Raw genomic sequence first — 12,194 nt, 5'->3', positions numbered from 1 at the left:
CTGTTATTACAGGGAGCCTCTTACAATATGTGGCACTTGGTGAAGAATGGAGTTTGACTTAGCAACCCTCATTTGCACCTCCTGCCGCGAGGTAGGTTCATCTGGGACTCTCGATAGGAAGAGGTCCAGCTTTGATTTAAAAACCCCTACATCTACTTTGTGCAGATTCCTCAGGCTCTTTGGGAGAATATTAAAAAGCTGTGGGTCCCTGAATCCCAAGCTGTTGCAGTAACTGGTCCTGAAGTGCGATGGCATTGCTGGGATCTTTGGCACTATGCAGTGTCGTCCCGTTCTGGCATTGGTTGAATATATTTCACTGAATTGTTTACATGAATTTTATCTAAGATGCATTTTAGTATAATATTTCAAATTTTTTTAGATTCTACAATAGGTGATGAATCCCTAAAAACAGATTCAAGCTGTCGAAGCCAAGGTACCAGACTTTTTAGAACATTTGATGGTTCTTTTTTCACTCTCCAGTCACCTTCATGTGTCTATAACCTGATCGAATTTAGTAATTTCTGGTGGGTAAGGATGACAATTACAAATTGCATTCGACTTAAAAACTGTGAAAAGGTATGTGTTTAATTTTTTTTCTTGCTATCTTTCATGTCTTTTTCTTGTTTCAGGCATTAGACTGTAACCATACTGGGGCACCGCCTTGAAGAATTTTAGTCAAACAAATTGACCCCAGTACTTATTTTTTTTAAAGCCGGGTATTTATTCTCTTGGTTGCTTCAACCAAACTGCTAAGTTGTGGGGATGTAAACATACCAACAATGGTTTTCAAAGTGGTGATGGCAGACAAACAGAGACACAAAGAATAATCCTGCAAACACACACACACATGACAGGCTTATTTCAGTTTCTGTCTGCCAAATTGACTCTCAAACCTTTGGTCAGCCTGAGGTTATAGTAGAAGACACTTGCCCAAGGTGCCATGCAGTGGGACTGAACCCAGAACCATGTGGTTGGGTTACCACACAGCTCTGCCTGCACCTATATAAGATAGTTTGTGATAACTAAAGAAATAAAGTTGTAAACAGGTGCCAAATAACCATAATAAGACATGCTTCGATAGAAAAAGACATTTAATAGTGAATATTTCCAAGACCTTTTAAATGATCATGAGGTTGAGACAGTAGACTTAATCTATTTTCTTGGTTACCTGAATCTGGCTTTTCTGCAGTTTAAATTATATTGTCCTACATCTGATGAAAATAATGTTTCTGCTATCTGGAAATGTATGGCATTTGTCTGGTTGATCATTACTGTATACAGTAATCCTTTGACTATCGCAGTTGTTGTGTTCCAAAACCTCTCACAGAAATAATTAAAATCTAAAAAAATATAAATACCCATTGGCTACAGATATCTGCGATATACTGAGGAGTCCATGATGTAAATTTACATATATTAGCCAGAAAAATCTATGTTGTACCGAGTGCACAATAAGTGAACTATGATGTAATGAGTGCACGATAGGTGAACTGCAATATGGCGAGGGATTACACACAAACACACACACACACATACATACACAGACACAACCACACATACACATACATGTACACATACACTCATGAACACCCACACATGTACATATACACACAACCACACACACACAAGCATACACATACATGAACACACACATGAACACACACATGCACACACACACATACACATTCATACACGTGCATGCACACACAAATTCATACACACGTGCATGCACACACATTCACAGCCTCCCCCCACAATCGCAAACATGCATGCACACACAAGCACACACACACACACACACACACACACACACACATTTTTTTATATCAAGTATGGATTTTACATAGTTACAAGTTGTTTTGCCAATGTCTTCTTTGTGTGGAATATCATTTCATTTCCTTAGCTTTTACTGTTTCTTCACAGTTGAGTGGTTAGAATAGGGTGGCCACAGAAAGACCGAATGATATAAAACAAAAATAACTTTTACAAGCACATGGTTTTTTAAAATTTTGTTATTAATTTATTTGGATGGAAACATTTCAAAATTCAGTTTCAGAATCTTCTGAAGTGATGTTCTGGTGATGCATAGTTGATCAGAGTGAGGACAGGTAGAGGCTGGTGAATCCTCAAGGACACTCTGTTGTATGGCTTCCACTGCTGTGACAGTGCACACAGTGTGTTTAGGACCTCTTCCTGGAAGATCACTGACTGATCTAGTTCTTTCAAACCGGGCGATTAGGTTCTGAATCTTGCTATCACTATGAGATACTCTCTGACAGTAAAATGATGCTAGTATTTTCTCTGAGTTTCAATAATTGATGTTTCACTGGAATAGAAAAACAAAGTGAAATTTACTTGTTGCTGCACATCATACAAAGCCATTTTAATCTCTAAGGGATGCTCTACAACATGCAAAAAAAAAAAAAAAAAAAGATTGAAAATGAAGTTATGACTTTTTCAAACCTTTCAGTCTTTCAGTGGCCACCATGTATTAGAAATAACACCTCAAGAATTAATTTCTACAAAAAGTAAGCCCCTATTCCCATGCAAAAAAGTGAATGTAAAACAATAAAATACAAAACATAAGACTCTGATCTTGTATATTAAATAACTTATGATTAAGTTCTTATGTAGAAATCTGCATTACAACAATAAATTGATGTTGATTATCTAGAGGAGGAAGAACATAATGCATAAAATAAAAACATGTTTTAAACTGTAGACTCAAACATAATTTTAAATATTTTATTTTGGGGAAAATTGCCAGAAATATCTTGGAGTTAATTGAGAACTTTATTAGCAATTTCTTCAAGTGCTTTTTTAATATTTTAGAATACCATCTTTCTTTTATTCAAATCATTTTTAATTTTAATGCACGAATGCATAATAATTCCTTTTATCTCAATTGTAAATATAAAAAAAATTCTTGAAATATTCTTTATGCTTTCTGTCCCTTTCAAATTTAGACAATTTTTGTAAAATATGGAAACACAATTGTGACTGTACAAAAAGGACGTGTTCTATTGAATGGAAAATACATGAATATAAACGGAGAAGTCAAAGATGGTTTGTCTAACACTTTAAAAAAAAAATTATCTTTCACATTTGTAACAAGCAAAGAAAAACTTATAAGAGTAGAATCCAGCTATATTTTATGTTATGTTTCTTTTAATTGCATTTATATTTACATCTAACGTTTAAAAATGTTTAAAAGTGTAAAGTAAAATGTCTTTTCTAACAGAGAACATGAAATTGGATAATCAGATAAAAATATTGGCGGTATTCACATTGTGAAATAATTAGATCATTAGTTAATCATTTTGTATACTTTCCTTACTTAGTTTTCCAATTGAGCATCTGAACCACATTAGCTTCATATTTGTATGTGGCATCAAAGTATTTTTAGCGAGCTTTTAGCCTGCTAATTTATTATTATACATATTATTTCATATAAATGTACTATAAATTTTTGTATGTTTAAATATGACATTTGTTTTAGAAATTCATTCAGAAAGATTTTTCTTTTTTTTCTTTTTTATTCCCCAGGTGTTGAAGTATCAAGACGCTATAATTATATAGCCATTCAATTTTCAACCATTCCAATAAATATATTAATGAATGAAAGACAGTATGTCCAAATTGTTCCATCAGATTCTCTTTTCAAAAGTTCTAAACTTAGAGGGTTATGCAGTAACTATGATGGTAATGAAAACAGTAAGTAAATTGCTTTTCACTCAGTGTTTTATGAATTATCCTCAATTAATATTATAATCAGAATTTACTGGTACAAATTGCATTTCGTTTTTTTTTTTGTATTTCTTTATTTAAATTTCTGGGTTGCATTCATGATCACATGATTGACCAAACTATTAAATATTGTTATACATCACTGGTCACAATGTGCTTTGCATTGTTTTAACTTTTGAATGATTCCACTCCATTGGTGAGACGAGAAAGCTAACATTTCCCTTGATCAGAAGGCTAGTCCATCATAGGGTTACATTTTTATAGCTGCTTGGACTGGAGCAACATGAAATGAAGTGTTTTGCCCATGAACACAATGCACCACTCAGTCCAGGAATTGAACTCACAATCGCTAGATTGTGAGTGCAACACACTAGCCACTAGGCTATGCATTTTTATTAGTAACATTGCTCTGAAAATAAACTGAGTTAACAATTTGTTATTTCAAAATTATGAATACAAAGTTAGTAGTTAAACAGATTAAATTGACATATTCTAAAATGTTATTTGCTTCATGGTTTCTTAAATAAAAGTTCCTGTCTAAAACATTGTTATATATTGTGATGGAGATTAGAATATTTTTACATTTCCATCAAGTTCTTCCAAAAGAAAAAAACGGAAAAAGCATTAAAGAATTATAGAATTCATAACTTAATAGAAACATAATCATATTTCTCAACTCATGTGTCTTTTGGTTTTTACTTGTTCAGAATCATTAAACTTTTAATGAAAAGATTCTCTTTGTAAATTCTAAATTTTATCCTTCCTTACATGTTTTTCTGTAATTTTCATCATATACAATTATTTGTATTCATTCTTAGATGACTTTTTCAATCGAGAAGGTGACATTTTAGCGAATTCAGAAGAATTTATTCAAGCATATATAACACCACCAAATAAAGTAGGTACTTCAATTGGTTTGCAAATAAATTTTTTGAAATTTAATATCTGTTTTAGTAAAAGTTACTTGATATCCAAAATTATAAAAAGAACACGGGTCTTTGAATATGAACATTTCTATTGGCTATTTGCAATGAAACAAAGAATTTTCTCTATTTCTATGGACAATTATACAAAAGATCACATTTTAACTTATAACATTTAAATACAAAGAAACAGGAAAAAAAGGTACATAAAGGTAACGATAAAAATCAGAAGGTAATGCTTTTGGTTAACAAACAAATTTATTCCTTGCTCACACATGAAGTAGTTGGCACAACAGAGATAAGCGTACAAGACAACAAGGTGTAGGAGGCATGAGTTAATTCCTTAATACAATCAAGATATTACCGGAGCTTTGCAGGTAAGCCCTCCCGATTGACGGGAATGCTGATATCTACGATACACAGACTGAACAATTATTAATGAATGGACACTTGATTCCTTCCCGATTATTAGGAAGGCTTACCTGCAAAGCTCTGGTAATATCTTGATTGCACTAGAATAAATTCTCAGGTTTGTTAACCTAAAGAGAACATTGTCTTGTGGTATTTTATTGTGCCTTTTATGCAAACATATATTTAAATGTTACTAGCCCTCTGACACGCATTCATTCAAATACGTACCCTGCATTAACCAACATCTCCTTTGCCACAGAAGGATACATCAAATAATTTAGCTTTGGCTACGTAATGCTTCAAGTAAAGATTGGAAGATCAGAATTGAAAAAACCTTTGATCATAGCACTATCTGACTAGTGCTCACCTGTGTTAAACAACAACAAACGAGGGCGATGATATAGCATTAGCAGGGCAGTCGAATTACTTCGCCCCAGTGTAGCAGCACATTGGTGCTGCATTCCTCTGCTCTTTAAAAGCTAGTGGAAGTCGTCATTTATATTCCTCTGCTGTTAGCTTTTAAAGAGCGGAGGAACGCAGCACCAATGTGCTGCTACGCTGGGGCGAAGTAATTCGACTGCCCTGCTAATGCTACAAAAGGAAGAAAAAATGTTGGGGAAAAACAGCAGGTCTAAAAGAAGGACCAGTGCATCAAGCCTTTGCTAGTCTTGCATAACTGGAGGGATTGATAGCATTAATGTAGCACTTAGACTGTCTGTTGCAATTTGGCAACTGCATAAATGATGAATAGAGTGACTGAACTTGGGTGGAGGTGGCATGAGACCATCCATCTCTGAGAAGTAGAGACAATAATGCCAGTGACTGAAAAGAAAAGGCAATGGGAAGAGGAGGTGTGAGTGATGAAGAGATGATGGAGTGTGTTTCTGGGTGGCTTCATGTCAATCACTTGAATAGTTTTTCTTTGACTGTTGTCCAGGATATCTATGTGTGTAACTAATTACCATGTAATAAGGAGTTACCAACATTATTTCGATCTTCAGTGAATTTAATTTAGATAATTCAAATTTATCTAAAATCAGGTAATTGAAATTTAGATAAATTTTAATTAGATTCAAATTTTGATAACTTTAATTATCAAAATTATTACTGATATTGCAAGTAAATTATTACTGATACTAAATTATTACTGATATTGCAAGTTATTTCATGAAAATAGCTTATCAGTTTACATTTATATCCTTCTTCATATACTGGCATATCTATATGTAATCTGATCTCCCAGTAATATTTAATATCAGTAGCCCCTCAAGAGATTGTTGATTAGCAATGACAAATGACCAAAACTATTGGCAATATGCTGTGCTTGAGTAGAAGATCCATCAAGCCAAGTAAAATCATAGTGTGGCAGATACTGGTGTCATGCAACTGGTACCAATGCTGGTGGCATGTAAAAGCACCCATTAAACGCTCGGAGTGGTTGGTGTTAGAAATGGCATCTGTAGAAACCATACCAAATCAGACTGGAGTCTGGTGCAGCCCCTCTGCTTGTTAGCCCTGGTCAAACTGTCCAACCCATGCCAGCTTGGACAACGTATGTTAAATGATGATGATGAATTGACCTAGATATTTATGAAAATTTAGTAAGCATTTATGATAAATATAATTGTTATATTTCGTTAAAGTTTTATCATCATCATCATCATCATCATCATCATCATCATCATCATCATCTTTATGTTTTTACTTTATTTTTTCTCCATTTAATGTCTTTGAAACAAACATTTTGCCTGGGATTAAGAGGGATCTTTTTTCAATGATTGCTAAAGTAATAACTAATTGTGAATGAATAGATTCCTTAAAGGTGCTCAAAATTTCGGTGCTGTAGAAAGACTTAAGCTGCTGCTTCATCTTCAATGGAAGTTAAAAGCTAAAATAAGAACTAATTGGTCTTCATAATTTGTCTTTTCATTTAGACAGAATAAAAATGTGAAATATGACATTAATTACCTAAGATACTAGGGTGGCAAGCTGGCAGAATCGTTAGCACGCTGAGCAAAATGTTTAGCGGTGTTTCATCTGTCATTATGTTCTGAGTTCAAATTCCGCCGAGGTCCACTTTGCTTTCCATCCTTTCAGGATTGATGAAATAAGTACCTGGGATTGATGTAATCGACTAGCTCCCCCCACTCAATTTTCAAGACCTTGTGCCTAAAGCAGAAATAATTAATTACTTAAGATACTATTTTCTTCATTTTATACATCGTAAAAATAAAAGCCCTTCAGAATTATGAAAATATTTTTTTCTCTCATAAACTTTTTATGTAACTTTTAAGTCCTATTTTTTTCTTTTTCAGTGCAAAAATAACAGACTTTCAACATCACCTGATTACAGATATCCAGAAGCTAACAAAATTTGCCATGTTGCCTTTACTTTCTATAATTGTGATCTTTCTGTAAGTTTATATTTTAAAAAAAATTAGTGTTACTCAGTTTCACTTCTAATCTCTTTGATTTATTTTCTTAAATATTACATTGTTTTTCGTAATGTTTCCATGAGACTTTTACTTTAGTTTCTATCATGATAGTTGTTATCATTACAATAATGTACCGAAGCAGACGTATTTGTGTCAATAGGTTGTATTTTGTTTTTTGTTTTTGTAATTTGTTTTACTATTGTACTGAAACTGAAATTGTAATTTAATCTTTGCCCAGTTTTTACAATATTGAGCAGAGATAATCAATACATCTGTATTGCAGTAACAATATTTGCAGATTTTTAAGGTGTGTTGGTAGAATCATTTGCATGTTGCACAAAAATGCTCAGTGGCTTTTCATCTGTCTTTATGTTCTGGGTTCAAATGCTGCCAAGGTTGACTTTGTCTTTTGTCCTTTCAGAGTCAATCAAATAAGTACCAGTTGAACACTGGGGTTAATGTAATAAACTTAGCCCCTTCCCTGAAATTGCTGGCCTTGTGCCATAATTTGAAACCAATATTTGCAGGTTTTAATACATTTGTTGGTAGCAAATTTTTGGTTTCCTTTGAAAAGTAATTAAAAATTCCTACTTTTTGTTACCCTCTTGATTTAAATGCTTTAGTTTTTCTTTCATTGTTACATTGCATATTATTCCTCAGAAATGATTAACTTCATGTTTATATTTTGAACCAAAAGTGATCAATTTTACTGTTTTAATAGATTCTGATTTTGTAAATAAACAGAGTAAAGGTTATTTGCCAGCATAATGCGGCAGTCCTGGTTGGGATGAATATTACTGTTATTTGGCCCCAGGAAACTGTTATATGCTATCAACAAATGTATTAAAATCTGCAAATATTGGTTTCAAATTTTGGCACAAAGCCAGCAGTTTCAGGGAAGAGCCTAAGTTGATTACATCAGCCCCTGGGGCTAAATAACAGTAACATTCGTCCCAAGCAGGACTAATGCATTATGATGGGAAATAATCTTTACTTTAGAGTACTGTGCCTGAATGTCCCTCGTTGAGAGGTTTAGAAATAATAATTTTTGTATTTAAATAAGCAGAAATTTACATAAAATTTGTTAATCATGAGTAAAACTACATTTTAAGAGCATTGAACATTTACTTTTCTTAATATTAATAACATTTTCTTATGTAATTTCTTTATTATCTGATACATTCTTATGTTTTGTTTCAAACAACCTGTCATTTTAGGAAAAGAAGCCAGTTTTAATAGACAATTGCTTCTCGATGATCCGTGCCTCTGATACTGCAGAAGAAGCTATGACAGCAGCATGTACAGCCGTTGAAAGTATTGCCCATCAGTGTTTTTTGAATGGAAATGATATTCCAAAGTGGAGAAAACAAAACATTTGTCGTATGTAATCCTTTCCTGTTTTGGTGTTTGTGTCACTCCCATTTTGATCTTTGTATTAAAACAACTTATAATTTATTTCATTATTTCTTGCACTGTTAAAAAATAGAAATCATTTTGGGTTTGTACTTGCTAGGCAAGTGATATGACGTGAGACTAAAACTTTTGTAGCATGAAAGATACATATTAGCCATTAAAATCAATCAAAAACTGTTAACTTCACTTAAACATTTATTATTACATGTCAAAATTTGTATGAATATGATTTCATTGCATCTGAAATGCAGTCTTTGCATGATTTTGAACGACTAGGATGCATCTTCCATACTACGAAAAGAAGTCATTATTATCAAAAAAGAAAATATTGTTTATTGCTCAACTCTTACCATTACTAATAATTTCTGTTCATCTGAAATATTTTGTACAATGGACAGCTGAAAAGTTCATAGGCTACCCACTTTTGCACTGTTGATAAAGCTGGAACATCATATCCTAATGTAGCAACCATATCAGCATGAATGTCTTTGTAGTGCTAAACCTTTTTTTCTGCAAGTACTTGATAATACCACGATGCCAAATTTTACCCATTTTCAACAAGGCAGGTCGCTATTAGTTAATTTTGAAGTCTTCTTTGAACAGTTTGATGTCAGTCTACCTGGAAATAAATGAATCAGTTATTAATAAGAACAGTTGAAATTAATGCATGCAAGATTTCATAGCTCTAGCATCAGTCCTTCATTTTCAGCCTATGAAATTTTTAGTCCACCATTGTACATCTAAAATGTATGTTTTTAAACCTTTATTCTATGGCATACTTAATTCTAATAATACAGTTCATTGGTCTTAGTTTCTTTTGCAGTTTTCTTAAAGTTTGTATTTCGTCAAACAGTTTCATTCTAGCTTATATTCAATTTTTGATCTCATCTCATTTTCTTTGTTCACTTGTGCCTTGAAGGGTCATAGGAGTAGAGTCCACAAGGATGCCTTCCATCAGGCCCTGTGAGAATCAACTATCTACAATTGATCTTGTTGGATCCCCTAGTGAGACCAACTAAGTACATGGATGTTATCCAACTATCTTCTTAGTGGTCTGCCACTTGGTCTCCTGTTAGTTGGCTTTTGTCCATTTTCATGAATGATGGAAAGTAAGAGGCTGGATTAAGTGCAAGAATTGCAGTATCTGGTTCAGTAATGCACCAGGTTCAGCATTCACTCATCTGAAGAAGGGTAGGTGTAAGAACCAAATTCGCTATCTTCAATTTGGTGTTTGTGCCTACCTTTATCTGTGATCAGGAATCTTGGGTAATGACCGAAAGAATACAATTGTGAATAAAAGCTGTAGAAATAGGGTTGCTCTGAAAGGTCTTTGGAGTAACATTTCTCAATAGGGGCTCTCCAAGTAGAGTCACTACCTCTTTGAATTGACAAATTACAACTTTGATACTACTGACATTCACTTTTTTTCAGAAAAAAATATATCAAGTAACATATTTAATTTTTCTCTAAAATGTATCTATTCTATTTATTAGCAATTACTTGCCCTGAAGGGTTTGAATTTGATGAATGCACTGCCCCCTGTCCTAGAACTTGTGGCAACACTGATGAAATTAGTGATTGTGATTTACCTTGTGTGGCTGCTTGCCGATGTCCTGTTGGAAAGTTTTATGAAAACGGCAAATGTATTAATAAGGAAGAATGCCCATGTGAATATGAAGGCAAGAAATTCGATGAGAATTCTACTGTTAAGATGGATTGCAACCTTTGGTATGTGACTAAAATCATTTGTTGAATTTAACTGATTAATTTTGAATCAAGTTTTTGGGGATTAATATAATTCAGATGGGCTTCAGCAGATCTGATGAAGTAGATTTTCAACCTAACTATAAGAATACTAGTGTGAAATTTAATGAATTAGACTAATCAATTTCCCCCAACAATAATAATTTGGCAGAGGCATCAAGTAGTTCTATGGATATAGTGAAATTATGTATAATATAATTGATAACTGATTTTTGGAATAATGTTTGTCATTTTCATAAGCTGTATTCATGTTCTTTAAAATTTCAAAGTCAAAATTTGCATTTGACTGCATATTGATAAAGAAATAACTTCATTTTATTTTTTTCCTTCATTCTATAGTGTTTGTAAATATGGTAAATGGGTGTGTGAAAAGCAAGAATGTCCTGGAACTTGTACAATACTTGGTCGCAATAGTATTAAAACTTTTGATAATTTGGATTACACAATCGAACCAGTTTCTTGTCGATATACACTAGTGCAAGTAAGATAATTATTTTCTTTTGTTTTTTTTTTATATATAGACATTCATCATCACTTAGCTGATTAATGTTCTTTTAAGTTTGATAAAAACTTAGCCACTAAATTTAATAAACTGAATTATTTACAGATTAAATAGGTTGGCAAAAACTAATCTTTTGCTTGCATTAAAGTTGAAAAAGTAATCTTTCTAGCATTTTCAGTAAAATTCTATTGTTACATATTTATGGTAAAAATTTGAGAAAAGCTATTTTTTTAATTATCTTTTATCTTTTACTTGTTTCATTTATTAGACTGTGGCCATGATGGGGCAGTACCTTGAAGAATTTTTAGTTGAATGAACCAACCCCAGTACTAACTTTCTTTTAAGTCTGTTATTTATTCTATTGGTTCACTTTTGCTGAACTGCTAGGTTATGGATTTGTACACACACCATCACTGGTTGTTAAGTGGTGGTGGAGGACATACGCACACATATACAACAGGATTCTTTCAGTTTCTGCCTACCAAATCCACTCACAAAGCTTTGGTTGGCCTGAGGCTATAGTAGGAGATACTTAGCCAAGAAGCTGGAACCATATAGTGAAGTGAATTTCTCACCACAGATCCACACCTCATCATCATCATTTAATATCCGTTGTCCATGCTGGCATAGGTTGGATGGTTTGATCAGGACTAGCAAGCTGGAAGGCTGCACCAGATTCCAGTCTGATTTGGCATGGTTTCTATGGCTGGATGCCCTTCCCAATGCCAACCACTCTGAGAGTATAATAGATGCTTTTACGTGCCACTGTCATGTGTGCCATTTATGTGACACTGGCATTGGCCACAACTGTGGTTTTACTTGACTTAATGGGTCTTCTTCTCAAGCATGGCATGATGCCAAATGGCCTATAATGTATGTATGTAAATACATACATGCATATATGTGTGTGTGTTTGTGTGTGTGTGTGTGTGTATGTGTGTGTGATATGATTCTTTCAGTTTCTGCTTACCAAATCCACTCAGAAGGCCTTGATTGGTT

General features: G+C 33.5%; 1 protein-coding gene across 1 annotated transcript in view; it reads left to right on the top strand.

The window, feature by feature from the left end:
• The window catches only part of LOC106881014 (SCO-spondin), a 26,812-nt gene that overhangs the window by 10,332 nt on the left and 4,286 nt on the right, over positions 1-12,194 (top strand). Inside the window, exons 9-16 of the mRNA XM_014931200.1 lie at positions 380-576; positions 2,967-3,066; positions 3,547-3,714; positions 4,566-4,645; positions 7,397-7,495; positions 8,734-8,830; positions 10,423-10,657; positions 11,033-11,174. Of these exons, the coding sequence (XP_014786686.1) occupies positions 380-576; positions 2,967-3,066; positions 3,547-3,714; positions 4,566-4,645; positions 7,397-7,495; positions 8,734-8,830; positions 10,423-10,657; positions 11,033-11,174 (1,118 nt within the window). The remainder of the gene's footprint in view (positions 1-379; positions 577-2,966; positions 3,067-3,546; positions 3,715-4,565; positions 4,646-7,396; positions 7,496-8,733; positions 8,831-10,422; positions 10,658-11,032; positions 11,175-12,194) is intronic.

The sequence above is a fragment of the Octopus bimaculoides genome, chromosome 2 (genome assembly GCF_001194135.2).
Source record: "Octopus bimaculoides isolate UCB-OBI-ISO-001 chromosome 2, ASM119413v2, whole genome shotgun sequence".
Taxonomy (NCBI): Eukaryota; Metazoa; Mollusca; class Cephalopoda; order Octopoda; family Octopodidae; genus Octopus; species Octopus bimaculoides.
This window is presented reverse-complemented; position numbering and strand designations above follow the sequence as displayed.